Source organism: Rhinatrema bivittatum, chromosome 5 (genome assembly GCF_901001135.1).
Source record: "Rhinatrema bivittatum chromosome 5, aRhiBiv1.1, whole genome shotgun sequence".
Classification (NCBI taxonomy): domain Eukaryota; kingdom Metazoa; phylum Chordata; class Amphibia; order Gymnophiona; family Rhinatrematidae; genus Rhinatrema; species Rhinatrema bivittatum.
The window spans coordinates 67,341,585-67,363,714 of record NC_042619.1 but is presented as its reverse complement, the minus strand read 5'-3'; the positions used below and the strand labels follow the sequence as shown (position 1 = coordinate 67,363,714).

The 22,130-nt window shown below is 45.6% G+C and overlaps 1 protein-coding gene across 1 annotated transcript in view; it reads right to left on the bottom strand.

Annotated features, from left to right (window-relative positions):
• The window catches only part of DYNC2H1 (dynein cytoplasmic 2 heavy chain 1), a 1,848,033-nt gene that overhangs the window by 339,910 nt on the left and 1,485,993 nt on the right, over window positions 1-22,130 (bottom strand). Inside the window, exons 80-81 of the mRNA XM_029602426.1 lie at window positions 11,935-12,010; window positions 6,512-6,723 (exon numbers count right to left, since the gene is read on the bottom strand). Coding sequence (XP_029458286.1) covers window positions 6,512-6,723; window positions 11,935-12,010 — 288 coding nt within the window. The remainder of the gene's footprint in view (window positions 1-6,511; window positions 6,724-11,934; window positions 12,011-22,130) is intronic.

Here is a 22,130-nt window from a genome sequence, read left to right as displayed (position 1 = left end):
CCTAACAACCCCCTGGGAGGAACTGGAGATCTCTCTCTTCTCTTTTTATATACTCCAGACTGCAGGTTTTAACATCTCCATCTGCTGGAGACAGAGAAATACTGAGGGACTGCAGGTAGTATACTAGGATATGTACAGCATCAGTGAAACTTTCTCTGTGTCTATCTGCTGGCAGGGAGGCAAAACCCAGGAGTCTGGAGTAATCTGGGGACATACAGGGAAAAGGCTTTTGAATACCTACCCCTTCATTTATTTAAAATATTTCTATCCCGCCTATCTACAATACTATGTGGGTTACAAATAAAACTTGGCTAGGATGTCTGTGACAATCCCCCTGGCAACACTACTTGCAGATTAATGGAGCAATACCTTTTCCTGTTCCTATAGCTTATTTTGTACTGCAGTGCTGGCCAAATTGCCACATGAATGCAATCAGTAGCACTAAGCACAGAGAGAAAGTAAGCAATGTCGTAGTGTATGGTCAATTAAGGCCACCATTTTTTGAGTATAACTTTTATAATAACATAGTAACATAGTAATGACAGCAGAAAAAGACCATATGGTCCATCCAGTCTGCCTAGCAATTTTCTTATGGTAGTAACTGCTGTTCCGTGCAGGTTATCACCATATTTCTGTTAAGGGTAGTAACTGCCTCTCTGTGCTGGTTACCCAGAAGCCTTATGTTAAGATTAGTAATATTTACAATCAAAACTAAGCAACTGTCTAACCCATAACAAAATTCTTGCTAACAACATTTTTACGGGGTGAGCAGCCTTCTTGAAAATTCAGACAAATGCTGTTTGAACGTGCTTTGCTTTTGGACTTGGCCATAGAAGCTGTCCTGTGCTTTTTCCCTAATGTCTGTGTAGCAGTACTCTGAACTGTAAAAGTCAGAGCCCAGCGTTGGCTGTCACCTGAATCCAATTACTCTCCATCTCTCCCACCAACGAAAAACATAGTGATGTTGCAGTTATGTCAAAAACATCAAGGCTAATTAATTAAGGGTAATATTTATTTTATTTATTTACAGTTTTTTTTATAGCGCTTATAGCAGAAAAACTGTGATAATCAGTGAACAAAAAAACAAATAGGAAATACAACATCATGTCATAAACACATCAATACAATAGACAAAGCAAAATATAAAACACATCTGACTAAAAAGGAAAGCATCAAGGAAAGGCCAGATGAAAGAAATATGCTTTCAACTATTTTCTGAAGAATTTGTAATCAGTGAGATTGTTCAACTCCATGGGTAGCTCATTTCACAGAATGGGGCCAGATACAGCAAAAGCCCTAGTGCAGATTCTTTGAGGATGATAGATTTTATCAGTAGGAACAAGGAACCCTTATCTACAGACCTTAGGGACTATAGAGGGGCATATCTCACCAGCTTATTAGCCAGGGAACTGAACCAGCAGAGTAAAGTGCTTTGTGTACAAGGGTCATTAACTTAAACTGAATCCTATACTTGACAGGAAGCCAGTGAAGCCCGCAAAGTGCAGGAGCGATATGTTCCCTAAGAGGATAAGACGTAATTAAAACAATGGCTGCATTTTGTAGCCCCCATGCCTTCTGTTAAGGGTAGTAACTGCCACTCCGTGCAGGTTACCCCCATGCACTCTTTTCTTCATTTCCAATATCTAAGGATTCACAGTGTTTATCCCATGCCTTTTTGAATTTGTTTACAACTTTCTTCTAAACATCTATTCCAGAAATGTATTCCAGGTATCCATCACCCTTCTCCATGAAGAAATATTTACTGATATTGGTTCTGAGTCGTCCCCTCTGGAGTTTCATTTTGTGATCCCTAATTCTACAGGTTCCTTTCCAATGGAAAAGGTTCAAAGTTCGTGCATCATTAAAACCTTACAGGAATTTGAAGGTTTGTATCATATCTCCCCTGCACATCCTCTCTTCCAAGGTATACATATTCAGATCCTTTAACCTTTCCTCATAAGTCTTTTGATACAGACCCGACTGCATTTTAGTCATCCTTCTCTGGATTGCCTCCATTCTGTCTATATCAGTGTTGAGATACAGGCTCCAGAATGGAACACAGTACTTCAGGTGAGGCCTCACCAAGGAACTGCACAACGGCATTATCACCTCTTTTTCTTACTTGTTATTCCTCTACCTATGCAGCCCAGCAATCTTCTTGCTTTAGCCTTGTCACAATGCTTCGCTGCCTTGAGATTGCCAGACACTGTTACCCCAAAGTCCCTTTCCCAGTCCATGCACATTAGCTTTTCACCCCCATCACATACAGTTCTTTTGGATTACTGCATCCCAGATGCATGACTTTGCATTTCTTGACACTGAATACCAGCTGCCAAATCTTTGACCACTCTTCAAGCTTTCTTAAATCACTTTTCATTCTATCTTCTCCTACAGGCATGTTCATTCTGTTGCAGATCTTAATATTATCTGCAAAAAGACATAATTTATCTTCTATCCCTTCCGCAAAGTCGCTCACAAATATATTGAACTGAAAGAGTCCTAACACTGATCACTATGGCACTCTACCTAACACTGTTCTCACTTCAGAGTAGGTTCCATTTACTGTTAGGAATTGTGGACCCTTGGCCCGAGGTAGGGTTGTTGCTATCTGAGGGGTTGGACCCCACAAGTCGTCCCCCCCATCGGAGGCGAGGCTGGCCAGGAACAAAGGCAAGCTGGAACTTCACCTGTGCCGACCCTCATTCTCCGCAGGTTGAGCCCTTGGGTGCCGGGGCTGGCAGGATGTAGGAGCGCCTTTGTGTGGCTGGTCCCGGAGAGAGTAGGCGAGTGAGTGCAGAGAGTGATTAGAGAGATTAGGCACAGTTCGAGACAGGAGCACTCTTGCAGGGAGGAGGAGAAAGAGTCTCAGGGGCTGCAAGGCCACTGCAGCTCTGAAGGGAGTAGAGCAGGACCACGTGGAAGTGGCCTTGAGGAGAGGAAGTGCAGATACAGAAACACGAACTGTAGCATGCTGGATCAAGGCTACAGTCTCCAAGACACCCGCTGTAGCAGGTGTCTTAGAGATTAGCAACACAGAAGTACTGCCTGGGGCACGGCAAGCCTGGTGACAGAACCTTCTGTAGTAGTAGTGCAAAGGAGCACCCTGAGGAGCGGGGCGCCGAAACACAGTCTGGTGGAGTACTGCACTGAGCCGACTCTAGAAGAGAGAAGGCACTGTAGCAAGTCCTCAAGGCAAACTGCCGTGGGGGTCCCAAGGAGCAGCCGGCACTACGGTAGGGACTCACATGTGAAGCAGTGCTGAGCCTGGCCCCGAGGAGCGGGAAGCGCTGGGAGAGAGTCCAGGTTAAGATGCGCTGAGCCAGGGTCTGCGGGGTGGGAGGTGCTGAAAGAGAGTCCAGATGAGGTTGCCCTGAGCCTAGTCCCGAGGAGCGGGAAGAGTTGAGAGAGAGTTCTGATGGAGTAGTGCTGAGCCATGGCCCGCGGAGCTGGAAGCATTGAAAGAGAGAGTCCGGATGAAGATGCGCTGAGAGGGAGTCCGGATGAAGTTGCGCTGAGCCAAGACCCACGGAGCGGGGAGAGCTGAGGCAAGAACCCGGAAGGAGAAGCGCAGAGATCTAAAGGCAGGAACAACTGGTCCGTGGAAAGATAAAGGCACCAAGAAGGAGCGAAGGAACTCGTTGCCAAGTCGATTAGTGGTAGCTGGAGGTGAAGCTTAAGTACTCCAGGCCAGTGATGTCATCAGCTGGGGACGAGCTGGGAATTCCCACCATTGGCCCTTTAAAGGGGGGAAAATTGGCACACGTGCGTGCCTAGAAAGGCCCAGGATCAGAACGCTGGTCGGTGGTGTCCCAGCCACCACGTGGAGTGCAGGGAGCCAGAAGGAACGCGGCAGCAGCGGCTGGCCACCGCCGTGAGAATACCGGGGGTAGAGAACCAGGCATGATATGACGTGAGTTGAGCCGGCTGCGGCCGGCATTCATAACAGTACCCCCTCTCCTAAGCCCCCCTCCCGGGGGTTTCGGTTTCAGTGGTTGTGTAGCATGGAATTGCTTGATGAGGGTTTTGTCAAGAATATCGGTGGCAGGTTCCCAAATATTCTCTTCTGGTCCGAAACCCTCCCAAGAGTGAAGGTACTCCCATTTCTTCCCATGTTTTCGCACGTCAAGGACATCTCGCACTTGGTACACTACATCCGCTTTGGAGGACAGTGGTTGTGGTTCGGGTGGCTTCTTCGAGAATCCGGATAATACCAAGGGCTTTAGCAAAGATACATGAAAGGCATTGTGGATCTTGAGAGAAGGTGGAAGCCGGAGCTTGTAAGTAATCGAGCCCAACCGGCGGAGCACCAGAAAAGGGCCGATGTATCTGGGTGTGAAACGTGAAGATGGGAGCTTGAGATGGATAAACCGGGTGCTAAGCCACACCTTGTCGCCCGGTTTGAACTTAGGGCCTACACAGTGATAGTAATTGCCAGGTTCTTGTGGCCTGGTTTGGCCTCTGTTGGAAACAGGATGCTGGGCTTGATGGACCCTTGGTCTGACCCAGCATGGCAATTTCTTATGTTCTTATCCTACCTGACAGTAATTTGAACTTAAAAGCCCCTCTGTAATAAATTCTTTCTTTCAGGTATTTTAAATTACAAGTACTTCGACACATTAGACTTTTTTTTGGATCCCAGATAGGTGAATTTTAAAAGACCAGCACATGCCAAAACTGGGAGATATGCGAGTATGTCTAATCAGCATGTACTGAGCAGATTCTAAAAGTCACCTATGTACACGTGCATCTCCCGGTACGCACAAGTGAGAAAGCCTAAATAAAGGGTGGGGGCATGGGCATCGTCTGGGCAGGGCAAGGACAGGTCATGGGCGTTCCGGGACTTTAACATGAAATGTGCACATAAGTATTCATGCTCATAAGTGCGCGCTGGGCTTCCCTGCCTCATAACTTTACTACTACTATGGTATGTAAGTAACAAAAAAAAAATGTGATTAGTCAGCAGGGTTTTAAAAATTTGGGCTAACGGGGGAAAGGGAAGTGAATAACCTAAAGGGGTTTGGAAGGAACTGGGAAAACTAGTAATGGCATTGGTGCATGTCCCTTATAAAATTCCCCCACTTAGGCGGTAAAGACGGCATTTCCACACACATGCTCGCGTCCATATAAAATTGTGCACATGTACACGTGCGTGTTCAGCTTATTTTATATCATGCACATATATAAGCATTTATGTTATAAAATGGCCACATCCTTTGGCACATATGTGCATACACGTGACCCGGTGTGCAGTTATTAAAGTTATCTTCATAGACTTTAGAACAGGCATTTATTTTAACAACAATCGATTATTGCAACTCCCGGTATGTGGGACTGCTGAAAAATCAAATTTGTGTGCTGCAATTATTGTAAAACTCAGTGGCACACATGGTTACAAATATCACATTACAGGAGCACTTCACTCCCCAACTGAGGCAACCTCATTGGTCACCAGTTACACAACGGGTTAAGTTTAAAATTGTAATATTGTTTTTTAAATCTTTACGGGGTACTTCCGTTTATTTAACCAATCTGTTTAAATGTTATTGCCCTTCCCGTACATTACAATCCACAACACAGCATCTCCTGGAGATCCCAAAATAAATAATAGAAGCTCAGCTGCAAGAGACTAGAAATCGAGCATTGTCTGTAATAGGACCAAAACTTTCGAATGATCTACCAGAAGACCTATGTTTCTTAGACGATTTGAAGGTTTTTAGAAAATTGTTGAAGGCTTTCTTATTTAGAGGCCTTCAAATGAATTAGAAATGTGTGTGCATTTGTTCTGTTATCCGCTTAGCATAACTGTATAAATATAAGCGGACTACAAATATTTTAAATAAATAAATATAGAAAGATTTCTTACAAAAACTCTGTCACAATAGGAAAACGAAACAAAGAGCTTGTTGCTGCTAGTTTCATCTCACTGTATCTTACCAAGGACCTAATTTACTAAAATTTTCTTCCCATTCTGTGTCTTAAGGGGAAAAAGTTTAGTAAATCAAGCCCTAAGTAAGGAATAAAGGGGTAGATTTTAAAAGAAGCACACGTGGCCTACATTTTATAACATGCGTGCGCCGAGCCTCGCTGCCTTCCCCCATTCCATCCCAGGCCGCTCTGAAATCCCTAGCCTGACCTTCCCACCCCTTCCCCTAACCTTTCCCCCCTAACCCTACTCTAAAGGCCCCCCCCCCCGACCTTTATTTTACCTTTAGTTGCGTGCGCCAGCCGACTGCCGGCCCGCGATCCCCGGCACAGTGGCAAATATGGCTGCTTTGCCGGGAGCCTGACCCTGCCCCTGCCCCACGCCGGGACTTACACGTGTCCTGGGGCTTTACGCGTGACACCGGGTCTTTTGAAAATAGGCCCGGCACGCGTAAACTTTTTAAAATCCGGCCCAAAATTTCTAAAATAATCTAAAGAAAAAAAGGTGTGCAGCATTTATCTTTATTCTCCAACACAAACCCATTTCCCAAAGCAGTAACATATTGCTTGATTAGTTTTTATAACTTACCAAAATACTGCAAGTACTGGGCAGAGAAATGGGTAATGGAAAGGCAGTCATCTTCTTGCCCTTGAGGTGAGATCCACCAATTACTTGTGAGTTAAAGAATTGTTCCAGATAGGACCGAAGAACTCTCAGATCAAAGTAATTATCCACACGTCCTCCATAGATAGCATTTTCCAGTAGACCATGTACATACTCCCACTGAAAGTCTTTTGAACCTATGAATTACAAAGCATTGACAATTATATGACTGTAGTACTGTAACTGGTCAATCTATTACTTGAACATGAAGGTCCCTCACATTTAATTCTTCGTAAAACAATGCATAATATAGGACTTGCTGCTGGCTAAAATTCTTAAACACAGCATCTAGAAGGTTTATTCTACAGAAAGAAAAATTCTGCAGCCACAGTTTTGAAATTTAGCAGAATATTTGCAAAATATATCTGAATATATATCTAAACCATTCAATATCTAAACCATTCATTCAAATCTAAATCATTCAAAAAAGAGCTCAAAACATGGATATTCAGTCAAACATTCAAAGATGGTATTGGTTAATATCAAATAACATATCTAATACATAACCTGTTTCGGGTATGCAATGCCACTCCTAAGACTATGACACAGAACGTTTTAAGCTAGATTATTCGAAAAAACTTATCGATCTTTACCCAGACTTGTTCACCCCATTTACATGGTTTGATCACAGATATACCTTGTTATAAATGTTGATGTCGATTGTAATAAGTAGTTTTTCTGGTCCAGTTACTGTTAAATGTAATAGGTTGTTATATATGTAATCCGGAGTGAAGGCAGCTAGCTATACCTCAGTATAAATAAACTCTTAAATAAATTAAATAAATAAATAAACCGTGAAAAATCAATGCATAAGAAAAAAAAGGTTTCTTTTATTTCCTTGATATTGAAAATTGTACTCAACTATTAAAAGATAAAAAAATGATATATAATGCCTTCAAATTATCTCTTTTGGTGATGTTAATGGATGGAGTCTACTACTTTACAGACCAAAGCACATCAGACAAACACTGAGACAAACACTTTAAACCACACCCAGACCCACAGGCCACAAAGGGCAATGTTAAGGGCTGGAAAATGTTTCAAAAACTTAGGTACCAATCAAAATATTTTAGGAGCTGAGAAACTCCATCCCACCCTGCCAAATAGTTGGGTTTTTTTTTTTGCCTTTTCACTGTTTTCACTATTTTCTCTCTCTTTGTATTTTTCTGTTTGCTCATCTTTTTTAATTTTTTTCATCTTTTGATTTGCTTATTGCACCTTATTTGACTTTATTCTCCCTTCTCCCTCTACTTCCTCATTCTCTTTTGCCTATTTGTCCATTCCCCTTCCCAACTCCACCACTTATTTTCTCTCAGCGGACAATAGCTGTGATCTCTTTCCTTGGGTAGGGACTTGGCAGCAGCAAGAGCTCCTCCCAAGCTGAGGCCTGATGGTAGCAGGTCTTCCTGGGTTGTGGAATACTGCAGCAGCTCTTCCCATGTCCAGTTCTGCCACAGAGTGTGCAGCTCCCCACTTAGACCCACCACAGCAGAAGAAGTTCCTCTTCCTGGCCCACAGAAAGAGATGCATGGCTAAACTGTGGCATGCTTGCAACAACCAAGAGAGACAATGGACATGTTCACAATCAAAATAGAGTCAATTTACAATGTGATTAATTTAACAAGTGATACCATCCCAGATTTAGTTTATAAAGCACTTAGTCATGGTCTATCGTTTGTTCCTTCCATCAAAAATAATCCATTCAGCCTGAGAGTTGAATTACATACATTTTTTCAAGCATTATGTTTAGATGATTTTTATTTTTTTTACAGGCTGATGTTCTATTGCTATGGACGTCTCCATTGCAAAATCCAATTCTATTTGGATGCCACCTAGTCCAGATAATCCTTATGTATGCATATTTCAGTAATATCCAGGGAAGAAACAACATTAAAACATGAAGTTAGTAAATAGCATACATTGCTCCTTGACATCTTTCAGTTTCACTATACTAGTTCGGGCCTCCCTTCTTTCGCTGATATATCCAAAAAATATTTTGTCGCCTTGCTTTACCTCTTTGGCAATCCTTTCTTCCGGCTGATCTTTCGCTTTCCTGATTTCTTTCTTCTTCTCCCTCAGCTTCACCAGATATTCTTGCCTTTGTTCCTCTTTTTGGGATCCTTTAGTTTGGTTTCTAGCAAGGTTATTGGTGCCCAGATGGATGATATTGATATCAGAGTCCCTACTTTCTTCCATAATTGCTTTGAATATCTGGTTGATATTTCTATTGGCTGTGGATCCTGGAAGGCATTTAACTGTTGTGTCCCCATCAAAGTGACTACCCAAATTGGTTCCTCTGATGACTGAGTCTCCCAGTATAAGAAACTTTTTTATGACATTTGATCCTGTTGGAGAGTTTCTCGGTATGTTAGGTGACTACTTCTTTTTTGAGACATCGCTTCATATTTTATGGGGCTTCTTCATTTTCCAATGCAGAAAAAGCATTATGTAAGGATAACAGCTGTAGTGGGGAGGCGGGAGGTCTCTTCATCACAGACCTTACTCTGCCAGAGCCCACTATTAGCCAATTATTCCAGGGTTTCTGAATCCTGGATGTCTGACTTCTCTGTGGGAGTGGGGGGCGGATACACAGAATGCTTTAAAGATGGGGAAATTGGGTGTCTCAAAGGCATTGAACCCAAATTAATTTTTTTTTATTTGAGAGTGCCCATCTAAAGCTCTTACTGCTACCAGAGAGTTGTTAAGGTTTTTTTTCTTTTCTTTTTTGAAAGAAGACTTGTTTTGTTTTCTCAAGTATTTCCAATGTGAGGGTTGCCAGAGTGGTCAATAGCTAAAGGAAATTAAGTAACTGCCTTAATTTGTACCTCATTTTTATTATTAAAGGCTAAGTGCAGGTCGGGAGTCTTTTAATAAAGTGTTTATTAAGGAAAAGTTCTGGATGCCTTACTTTAGTGAGTTATCACAAGCAAGAAACATTCCATACCAATACTGTAGAGAAGATAAAGAGTCTGAGTCAGGCTATGGATAAGGTCTTATAGACCACAGCAATACCCTCAAAGTATCAGTAGGGAGCGTATTTCCTGGTGAGGTGCATGCGTTTTCCCAACATATGTGCAGTGGTGAAGTTGAAAAAATGAAGAAGACTTGGAAGCTGGCATGATGGCACACTGAAAACTACTGTGTCAGTTCTTCAGAAGTTCTTAGCAAGTTTTTGTCACTTCTAAATTAGTATAACACTTTGAATTGACAAAATAAATAGTTTGTTTTGTCCATACATGAAATATTTGAAAAAGTTTTTAAATGCTCATCAATTTGAACAAGATGAGAGCTAAGTGGTTTATTTGAATTTAAGAAATGTTTCTCAAATAAGATGTTTATTGGACTAATTTTCAAGTGCCATTAAGAATTCTGTAAGAAGTGGTCATTTTTATCTTTTCCTGTTGCTGTGAAGAAAGGTGATGTCAAGTAGTTTCAATTTATATAAAAACAAAAAGTGAAACAATGAAAATAATTTAGAAATAAGCAGGCTATGATTATATAATAGCAGCATAATATTCAAAAGGAGATACTGATACGCCAAATATATTTGACTGTATATATGATTGCCCTCTACATAAAAGAATGATATAAGTTGGGGGTATTTGTTGTCTCTATATTAGTCACACACTATTAGTTTTTCATTTTGTCCACTGTATAGTGGTTGCGACCACGACGTGGGTTGTGGACCCTTGACCTGAGTTGGGATTGTCACCACCTGGGAGGAAGACCAACCACAGGTTCCCAACGTCAGGAGGTGAGGTGAATGGAAGACAGGGGTTGATGGCTGACGCTTCACCACTACCAACCCCGCTCCCCGCAGGTTGAGCCCTTGGGTTCCAGGGGCCAGCTAGACTTAGGTGGGCCCGTGATGAAGCTCCGATGAGCGACGATCTGAAGTCCTGGGCTGGCAGCGAGCAAGAAGCGTGTGGTCCGATCCGAAGTCCAGGGCAGGTGGGAAGCGAGAGGCATGAACTCCAATTTGAAGTCCAGGGCAGGCGGTGAGTAAGAGGCGTGAGGTCCGATCCGAAGTTCAGGGCAGGCGGCAAGCGAGAGGCATGAACTCCAATTTGAAGTCCAGGGCAGGCGGTGAGCAAGAGGCGTGAGGTCCGATCCGAAGTCCAGGGCAGGCGGCAAGCAAGAGGTGTGAAATCCAGTCCGAAGTCAAAGCCAGGAAGATACGTCCGAGGGAGAAGGAGAAGGAGCTGGAACAGGACGGGGAGGCAGGAACAAGCACGGCACCAGAAGCGCAGCCAAAGCAGACCTGTTGCCAAATAGCCAGAGGGACGTCAGCAAGGAGTTTTTAAAGGGCAGAGCCCTGACGTCAATGGGAATGGCCGGCGGCGTCTTCCTGCCGTGGGCCCTTTAAATCTTCGCCGAAGGCGCGTGCATGCGCCTAAGGCAGGGAATCGGCCGGGAGTGGCACCGGCAGCGTCCTGCACGCTGGCGGGCCCGTGCCGGAGTAAGCAGCGCCGGAGGCCCTCCGGCCTCGGGGAACGGCGCAGGAGGAGGGCCTGGCCCGGGCCATGAATATAACAATAGTACACTATTGTTTTTCAGTCCTGTTTCTGGACTTTTAATATATTTATTTAGAAAACTTTATGAATCGCTTTCCAGCTTTTATAATTAAATCTTCATTTATATTCTGCCTTTCAGGCACCTCAAAGTGGATTACATTCAGGTACTGTAGGTATGTTCCTAACCCCAGAGGACTTACAATCATAATTGGTTATATCCACTGTAACAGAAGTTTCATTGATCAACCAATCAAATTTATTGATTTTTTATTTTTGCTTGGTTTTCTTATTTCTCCAATTGTTTTACAATACAATATTTTTTTGCACAATCTGTATTCTTTTTATGGTACATAAATACAAATATTAGAAAAAAAGAAAAGAAATGAGTATGTCGCTCAGTTGTCTAGATATGACAGAAAGTGATGGTGGAACAAAGGAAAATTAATGGATAAAATCCCACTCTTAAGGAAATACATCACTGAGGCTGTACGCTAGGATAAAAAGTTAGATTTATAGTAAAATAATTAAAATAATATAGATGAGCCATTATGTTGTCACAATTAATATCATAATATTTATATAGCCATGGATTTAATCAGTATAACATACAGAGGAGTGTTATGTGATGGTATGATCCTTGCAAACACAATGGTCGATTCCTATGACTGTTTGTTTAAGCTATACTGGAAGCAAACTCATTAACTAAAAACTGCATTTTATTGAGACCAATAACTCCAAGATTGGACATCTGTTGGCTACAAATTGGAGTGAAGTCATCTAAAAGTCTTGGATAAAATAAACAAGAGACTTAACATTCTCTATTCTGGAGCTTACCGTCAAAGAGTCTATCAATAATGTCATATCCTGCTCGAAGATCTGATAAGGAAAATTCATAGAATTTTGTCCAAGCCTGAAAAAAATCCCAAAGTGATATATGAACATCTACAAATAAACTGCACATTGAAAATGCATACCTGTAACAGGCATTTTCTGAAGACAGCAGTTCACCAGTCAACAAGGAAGTCATATGAACACTTGTGTAACTCAGATGAACTAGTTGCCTTCAAAAACAGCAAAGTTGCTTATCTGTAATAGCTGATCCTGAATACATCATTTCACCATTCACATAAGCTGACAACATTTGTGCGATTCAGGTGAATAGCTTATCTTCAGAGAAACATATATACACATTATATTAAGCACATTCAACATTTAGCAAATGTTGCTTACCTGTAACAGGTGTTCTCACAGGACAGCAGGATGTTAGTCTTCACATATGGGTGACATCACAGGATGGAGCCCAATCACGGAACACTTTTGTCAAAGTTTCCAGAACTTTGACTGGCCCCTACTGGGCATGCCCAGCATGGCACTAACCCTGCAGCCAGCAGGGGTCCCCCTTCAGTCTTGTTTAAAAGCTACAGGCAGTGCCAAAAAATAAAATAACAAAACGTTACGAACCCAACACCACGGGGCAGCGGGCGGGTTTCGTGAGGACTAACATACTGCTGTCCTGTGAGAACACCTGTTACAGGTAAGCAACATTTGCTTTCTCACAGGACAAGCAGGATGGTAGTCCTCACATATGGGTGAGTACCGAGCTGAGGATGTCCGAGAAATGCACCAAATGTACCCAGGTGTGAAAGGCACTAGGACTGGGATAAAATTTGGCCGAGGGCATCCTGAACCCTAACAGGCAGGCGGAAGGGTGTTGGTACGTCACGTTGTAAATAGGTTACGAAGGACAGACTGGCCGAAGATGGAATCTTGTCTTCCGGCTTTGTCCAAGCAATAGTGGGCTGCAAAGGTGTGGAGAGAACTCCAGGTGGCAGCCCTGCAAATGTCAGGAAGCGGCACCGATCGCAGGTGTGCTACTGAAGTCGCCATGGCCCTCACAGAGTGTTCTTTAACAAGGTCTTGAAATGGAATGCCCGCTTGCTGATAGCAAAAGGATATGCAGTCCACCAACTAGGAGGAGAGAGCCTGCTTACCCACAGGCTTCCCTAACTTATTAGGGTGGAAAGAGAGAAACAATTGAGTGCTTTCCCTGTGGGCAGCTGTACGGTCCAGGTAAAATGCTAGAGCCCGTTTACAGTCAAGTGTATGCAGAGCCTGTTCTCCTGGATTGAAATGGGGCCTGGGAAAGAAGGTGGGTAGTATAATGGATTGATTAATGTGAAACTCCGATACTACCTTAGGCAAGAACTTAGGGCGAGTGCGGAGTACCGCCCGGTCCTGCAGAAGTTTAGTGTAAGGAGGATAGGTAACTAGGGCCTGTAATTCACTAACTCTGCGAGCTGAAGTGATTGCCAGAAGGAAAATCACTTTCCATGTGAGATAGCGAAGATAACAGGAGTGAAGAGGCTCGAATGGTGGTTTCATGAGCAGACCCAAAACCAGGTTGAGGTCCCAAGAAGGGGCTGGAGGACGCAGTGGAGACTTGAGGTGAAGCAAGCCTTTCTGAAAACGTGTTATAAGGGGTTGTACTGATATAGGAACATCCCAGACACCTTTATGGAAGGCGGCTACCGCACTGACATGCATTCTGATGGAAGAAGTTTTTAGACCCGACTGATAACTGCCAAAGGTAGTCCAAAAACTTCGTGATAGGACAGGTAAAGGGGTCAAGGGACTGAGAAGAGAACCATGACGTAAACCTGTTCCATTTGTAAGAGTAAGATTTTCTCGTGGAAGGCTTCCGTGAAGCAATCAGGACACAGGAAACTGGTTCAGAAAGGTTAAGTGGCTGAAGGATTAACCTTTCAACATCCATGCCGTCAGGGACAAGGCTTGAAGATTGGGGTGGCGGAGGCACCCGTCGTTTTGAGTGATCAGAAGCGGGTCCTTTCCTAAGGGAATGTGCCTGCGAATGGAGAGATCCTGAAGTTTTGGAAACCACACTTGACGTGGCCAGTGAGGTGCTTTCAGGCTCATGGTTCCCTTGTCCTGACGTAACTTCACGAGAGACTTCAAGAGAAGAGGAAGTGGAGGGAATGCATAAAGTAGACCGGTTGCCCAGGAGAGGGAGAATGCGTCTCTGGGCTGAGAGTGTTTGCTGCGAATAAGAGAGCAGAAGTTCTCTACTTTGCGGTTTTGAGGAGACGCAAAGAGGTCTATCGGAGGAGATCCCCATTGTTGGAAGATGGAGTTGGCTACTGAGGGGTTGAGCGACCACTCGTATGGTTGAAAGATGCGACTCAGCTTGTCTGCCAACACATTGTCCACTCCTGGCAAGTAGGTGGCCCTGAGGTACATCGAATGGGAGAGAGCTTCTGCCCATATCTGTGCAGCTTCCTGACACAGAAGGAAGGAGCCCATCCCTCCCTGTTTGTTGATGTACCACATGGTCACCTGGTTGTACGTCTGGATCAGGATAACTTGATTTGAGAGGCAATCCTGAAATACCCTGAGAGCATATCTGATTGCTCGAAGCTCCAGGAAATTTATTTGGGGTTTGCCTTCCTCTGGAGATCAAGATACTTGTGTCTGCAGATTGGCCACATGGGTTCCCCAGCTGAGGTTGGAAGCATTGGTGGTGAGAGTTATTTGACAATCTAGAGCCTGGAAGGGCAAGCCGTAGAGGAGATTGACCTGATTTCTCCACCAGGCGAGAGACTGACGGAGTGAGTCGGTTACGTGGACAATGGTCGACAGGGGCTGAATGGATTGAGTCCATTGTGACCTTAGAGTCCACTGCATGACTCTCATGGCCAAGCTGGCCATTGGGGTGACCTGAACTGAGGACGCCATGTGTCCCAGTAGGATGAGAAAGTGGTGTGCAGTCATGGAGTGCTGAGACTGCAGCTGGTGTGCAAGAGACACGAGAGTGAGAGCTTGCTGTCGAGGCAGAAAAGCCTTTGCCTGCAAGGTGTCCAAGTCTGCCCCAATGAATGATAAGGTTTGTGATGGGACTAAGTAGGATTTGTCATAACTGATGAGAAATCCTAGCGAGAATAGAGTGTTTAAGGTAAGATGCAGGGACAACAGAGCAGCTTGCTGAATGGGAGCCCTGATCAACCAATCGTCTAGATAGGGGTAGACATGAACACCCTGAGTCCTGAGGAAGGCTGCAACTATGACGAGGCATTTTGTGAAGACTTGTGGTGCAGATGCGAGGCCGAATGGAAGCACTCGGTACTGACAGTGCTTGGGGTCTTCTAGAAACCTCAGGTATTTGCGATGAGATGGAATTATCACGATATGAGTGTATGCGTCCTGGAGGTCTAGAGAGCAGAGCCAGTCTCCTCTTTGAAGAAGAGGAAGAAGAGAGCCCAAGGTTACCTTTTGAACTTCTCTCGCTGGAGGTACTTGTTGAGGACACGTACGTCCAGAATTGGACGAACGCCTCCCGACTTTTTGGGGATTAGAAAGTACTGGGAATAGAACCCTAGGCCGTGCTGAGAGTAGGGTACTGGTTCTATTGCCCTGGACTGGAGGAGGAGGAAGACCTCCTGTTCCAGAAGGATGGAGTGATTGGATGTTCTCCACGTCAGTAGAGGTGGGGAGTCCGGTGGAATGGAGAGAAAGTTCAGATGATAACCCTGAGACATTATCGCCAGGACCCACTGGTCTGAGGTGATGGAGTGCCACCTGTTGTTGAAATGGCACAATCGACCTCCCACTGGTATGTGGGGCAATGGAATCTGGCTGTAGGAGTCAAAAACCGGAAGCAGGGCCCAGCTGAGGACCTGCTTGCAGTTTTTGTTTTCGTGTCTGATGAGACTGGGCTTTTTGAAATGGTCTCGTAGAACGAGTTCTAGATGGTGGCGGGTAGGATTTCTTTAGGCGGAAGAATGACTTCTTAGAATCCTTCCGGAAGGGTAGTTTTGAAGAGTACTCAGAAGGTATCAAAGAGAGCTGTCTTAAGGTCTCATGATGATCCTTGAGTTCCGCCACTGTTTGTTGAATCTGCTCGCCAAACAGATTATCTCCAACACAAGGCAGTTTGGATAGTCTGTCTTGTACTTCAGGGCGAAGGTCGGAAGACTTGAGCCAGGCCCATCGTCTTGCCGAGATAGCAGCTGCAGATACCCTGGTAGCAGTGTCAAAGATGTTGTAAGATGATCTGATCTCATGCTTGCCTGCCTCAAAACCCTTGTTTGGAGCTGATCTTGAAATTGCTGAGGCAGGGAGTCTGTTAAGTCTTGTATCTGCTTAAATAAGACCCTATTATATTGGGTCATATATATCTGATAAGAGGCAATTCTAGAGATGTGCATTGCTCCCTGGAAGACATGGCGACCAATGGCATCTAGAAATTTCTGTTCCTTGCCTGGGGGGAAGGAAGTGTGAGGTTTTGATCTCCTTGCTCTTTTCTGGGCAGATTCTACAACCACAGATTGGTGATCCAATTGGGGTTTGTGAAAACCTGGAGCTGACTGGACGAGATAAGTGGTGTCAGGTTTCCTGTGGACTGGGGCCACAGAGTCAGGATGTTCCCAGTTCATTTTGAGGAGATCCAGAAGAACCTGGTGGACAGGGATGGAGGTTATTTCCTTGGGAGCATCCAGGAATTGTAACAGCTCCATCATTTGATGCCTGTCATCTTGTTCAGTCTGTAATTGGAAGGGAACTAATTCAGACATCTCCTTCACAAAATTTATAAAGGAAAGGTCCTCTGGAGGAGAACGCTTTCTGCTTTCAGTAGGTGCAGGTGGTGAAGGCAAATCCTCGGTGTCTGGTGAAGAATCTTCAGTCCAGATATTGTAGGGATCAGCACCTGTTCCTCTAGGAGCTAGAGGAGGACGAGGCGGTGGGATCCCTGAAGGTCCTGGTCTAGGCTCCGAAGGACTGAGTGGAGGCACTGATGAAGGCATTGAAGGCACCGACGGATGGCTCGGTGGCACCGACGGACGTATCGGCACCGATGGGTGGATCGGTGGCATTGAGGGACGTGGATCGGTGGCATTGAGGGACGTGGATCGGTGGCATTGAGGGACGTATCAGCATTGATGGCTGAGGTATCTGCAGAACTCCCGATGGAGGGATGTGGAACGGTGTTTCTCCTCCTGATGACAAAGCAAGTGGGGAGGGCACCGGAGCCATTGGTGACCCGGGGTCCATCGGTGGAAAAGCGGCTATGAGTGCTTCCATCCTCGAGAGCAGCGGTGCCAACGCTGCTGGAATTGGGTCGATGGTTGGTTCCGCAATCGGTACCGGTGTCGGTGCCGGAGGAACCTGGAATTGATACATCGCCTTATTGAGGGCCTCCTGATCCATCCGGTCCAGTTCTTCTCGGAGACCTAGAGCAAGCAGCCCCGGCTCAGGAACAGAAGAAGGAGGCAGAGGCATAGCCGGAGGGACCACTGTTAAAGATGGAGTCGCGGCTCCCGATACCCTGTCGGGTGAGGGTTGCCTCGGTGACCCGGTCGTCGAAAAGCTCGGTGCCTTTTCTGGACGGGGTTTCCTAGATGGCTGCTCGAATAATGGTGAGGTTGATGATTTTGCTCCCTCGATGGTCCGAGACTTTCGATGCCGATGTTTATCTCTACGATCCCCTCGGTCCTGAGGGGGAGTAGAGGGTGTCGAAGGCCGAGATGTCGTCGATGCGGGACGGTCACCGGCCGGTGGTTGATGCTGGCGCGAAGTTGACGGAGCCGGTTCTGACGACGTCGATGCAATGGACGGCGTCGGGGTTTGAGTACGGAAGAGAACGTCCATCTTCTCCATTCTGGCCTTGCGACCTTTTGGTGTCATTAGGGCACATTTGGTGCAGGTCAAGACATCGTGCTCTTGTCCAAGACACATTACACAGACTTTATGGGGGTCTGTGATGGACATGGTGCGATTACAGTCCGGGCACCGACGGAACCCCGACGCCATGGCCATGGAAAAAAGTGAGCTGCGGTACGGTCGACGGCCAGTAGGCCGCAAGGGCCAAACTCGACGTTAATCGACGGAAAAACGGGTAAAAACTTACCGGAGTACCACGGCTTGAAAGAGATAAAGGAGGGACCCCTGTGGGGCAAATTAACTTTTAGTAATTCCGTGAGGAAAATTCCTGTCAGGAATCTCTGCAGAGCTCCTTAACCGCGAGGCTACTGCTGCGTGGAAAAAGGAAGACTGAAGGGGGACCCCTGCTGGCTGCAGGGTTAGTGCCATGCTGGGCATGCCCAGTAGGGGCCAGTCAAAGTTCTGGAAACTTTGACAAAAGTGTTCCGTGATTGGGCTCCATCCTGTGATGTCACCCATATGTGAGGACTACCATCCTGCTTGTCCTGTGAGAAACTTTTTAAAATGAATATTTATTTATTTTTAACTTTTCTATACCGATGCTCCTGTATAGGATACATATCGCACCGGTTTACATGGAACTGAAACTGTCGCCGAATGGCGTATACAATGAAACATAGGAACCATAAGAACATAAGAAAATGCCATACTGGGTCAGACCAAGGGTCCATCAAGCCCAGCATCCTGCTTCCAACAGTGGCCAATCCAGGCCACAAGAACCTGGCAAGTATCCAAAAACTAAATCTATTCCATGTTACCATTGCTATTCTCTAGGTGAACTTAACAGCAGGTAACGGACTTCTCCTCCAAGAAAGTATCCAATCCTTTTTTAAACACAGCTATACTAACTGCACTAACCACATCCTCTGGCAACAAATTCCAGAGTTTAATTGTGCGTTGAGTAAAAAAGAACTTTCTCCATGAACGTGCGGGGACAATAAACAGAAATGTGAAAACTTTAGCAACATATGAGAGTACACTATCATAAAATGTAGTAGATATAACATAATATTAAAATGAGTAACTTTAATAATAATAAGAATGGAAACGAGGCTTATTCAATTCTGATAACTAAGTGACACTACTTGGGGTTTTTTCTAATGGGATACAAAATATTTTGAATACAAGGGGCTTATAATTGCTTAAAATGGAGTTAATTTGTACATGAATTAACCTGAAATTATGAATGGTTTCTGGTATTTGAGTTGTATATACTTTAACTACAGTTGCCATTAGTTTTAAAGAAATTAATTTTACTATTATCCAGGCACAAACTTTCATATGAAAGATAAGTAGATTACCTTTCAAGTAAATTTTAAAAGAAGTGTGCTCATAAATGCACATATTGGGCATGCGAGCAAAAATCCGCTCAATTTTATATCACACATACCACTTAAAATATCCCTACCATGCATACGTGTTGGAGGCTTTGAGAGAGAGAGAGAGAGAGAAAATCTGACACTCTATATTAGGGATGTGAATCGTTTTAGGACGATTAAAATTATCGTCCGATAATTTTAATATCGTCTTAAACCGTTATGGAACACAATACAATACAGATTCTAACGATTTATCGTTATAAATCGTTAGAATCGTGAGCCGGCACACTAAAACCCCCTAAAACCCACCCCCGACCCTTTAAATTAAATCCCCCACCCTCCCGAACCCCCCCCCCCCCCAATAACTTAAATAACCTGCGGGTCCAGCGGCGGTCCGGAACGGCAGCGGTCTGGAACGGGCTCCTGCTCCTGAATCTTGTCGTCTTCAGCCGGCGCCATTTTCCAAAATGGCGCCGAAAAATGGCGGCGGCCATAGACGAAAAAGATTGGACGGCAGGAGGTCCTTCCGGACCCCCGCTGGACTTTTGGCAAGTCTCGTGGGGGTCAGGAGGCCCCCCACAAGCTGGCCAAAAGTTCCTGGAGGTCCAGCGGGGGTCAGGGAGCGATTTCCCGCCGCGAATCGTTTTCGTACGGAAAATGGCGCCGGCCATACGCGTATGGCCGGCGCCATTTTCCGTACGGAAAATGGCGCCGGCAGGAGATCGACTGCAGGAGGTCGTTCAGCGAGGGTTCCGGCGCCTCGCTGAACGACCTCCTGCAGTTGATCTCCTGCCGGCGCCATTTTCCGTACGAAAACGATTCACGGCGGGAAATCGCTCCCTGACCCCCGCTGGACCTCCAGGAACTTTTGGCCAGCTTGTGGGGGGCCTTCTGACCCCCACGAGACTTGCCAAAAGTCCAGCGGGGGTCGGGAAGGACCTCCTGCCGTCCAATCTTTTTCGTCTATGGCCGCCGCCATTTTTCGGCGCCATTTTGGAAAATGGCGCCGGCTGAAGACGACAAGATTCAGGAGCAGGAGCCCGTTCCGAACCGCTGCCGTTCCGGACCGCCGCTGGACCCGCAGGTTATTTAAGTTATTTGGGGGGGGGTTCGGGAGGGTGGGGGATTTAATTTAAAGGGTCGGGGGTGGGTTTTAGGGGGTTTTAATGTGCCGGTTTTTCGATTTTTCGATTTTTCGATTTTTCACGATTTTTAACGATTTTTCACGATATTTTACCCCCCCAAACGGCAACAATACGATTCCCTCCCCCTCCCAGCCGAAATCGATCGTTAAGACGATCGAGGACACGATTCACATCCCTACTCTATATATCTCCCATTGTAAGAGGGGCACTTTTAATGATTTTGGGGTGGGCAGTGTTACAAGGGTCTACAAACCCTTGCACCCTAGGCAGACCAATGTAATGCTGCCCCCCCAAAACCCACCCTAAGTTGAAAGTGCCCCTTTTACAGTGGGAGATATATAGAGTGTCAGATTCTCTCTCTCTCTCTTCCCCCTATGTTCAGGACCTTTCTGACTCAAAATCTCCAGACTTGAGCCTCATCAGGGCCAGTAGTAAAGTTACGCAGGTAACATGGTCACCCTTGCATAATTTGAGGGTTACACATATAAGTCTTGGCCCCATCCCTTTTCTGCCTCCTTATTCTTGTCGTGAACACAAGTATGTACACGTGTACTTCACGGCTTCTTAAAATCTGTGTTGCTCGCGCGCGGTCCACATACGCGTCTATGGGGCCATTTTTGCATGGGCAACGTTTTTAAAATCTACCTGTTTGTGAACAGCATAAATTGGTGGACATTAAAATTTTCTCCCTTACATTTTATTTTTACTATATGAGTATCTCTCTTACATCTTCCTCAGAGAGGATTGAATAATTCATCTAGTCTCTCTGTTATGGCTTTGTCATCCCTAAGTGCAATCTCTTAAGAAAGCAATGAAAGTGATCTCAAGATAGCAGAACAGTGTCATAAGGTGCTGGCCAGAGCCATAAGGATACTTGGATACACAGGGTGAAGGATAACCAGTAGGAAAAGAGAGGTAATGATGCCTCTTTATAGGTTATTGGCTAGACCTCGCCCAGAGCACTGTGTTCAGTTCTAGAGGCAGCATCTCAGAAAGGATATAGAGAGGCTAGAGACTGTCCAGAGAAAGGTAACCAAAATGAGGCAGGGTTTGTACTGAAAGCCCTATGAGATGAGACTGAAGGAACTTAATGGGGCGGATTTTAAAAGGTCTGCGCGCGCTGGCGCGCCTATTCTGCATAGGCCGCTGGCGCGCGTAAAGCCCCGGGACGCGCGTAAGTCCCGGGGCTTTGGAAAAGGGGCGGGGAGGGGGCGTGTCGGGGGCGTTCCGAAATGATGCAGCGTTTTGGGGGCGGGCCCGGGGGCGTGGTCGAGGACTCCGGACCAGCCCCCGGGACCGGAACACGGAGCGGGGCTGCCGGCCGGCGCGCGCAAAGTTACGCCCGCTTTCAGCAGGCGTAACTTTGCCAACAAAGGTAGGGGGGGGTTTAGATAGGGCCGGGGGGGGGGGGGGGTTAGGTAGGGGAAGGGAGGGGAAGGTGGGGGGAGGGCGAAGGAAAGTTCTCTCCAAGGCCGCTCCGAAATAGGAGTGGCAACGGAGGGAACAGGCAGCGCGCGCTGGGCTCGGCGCGCGCAGGTTGCACAAATGTGCACCCCCTTGCGCGCGCCAACCCCAGATTTTCTAAGATATGCGCGTAGCCGCGCGTATCTTAGAAAATCCAGTGTACTTTTGTTCGCGCCTGGTGCGCGAACAAAAGTACACGATCGCGTATTTTTTTAAGATCTACCCCAATATGTAGAAGAAAGGCAAGACAGTGGAAACATTATACTGACATTGAACTATCTGAAAAGTATTAAGGTACAAAAAGCTATGCTTTTTCAATGGAAAGGAAGCTATTGAATTATGGATCACAATATGAAGCTCCAAAGGGGTA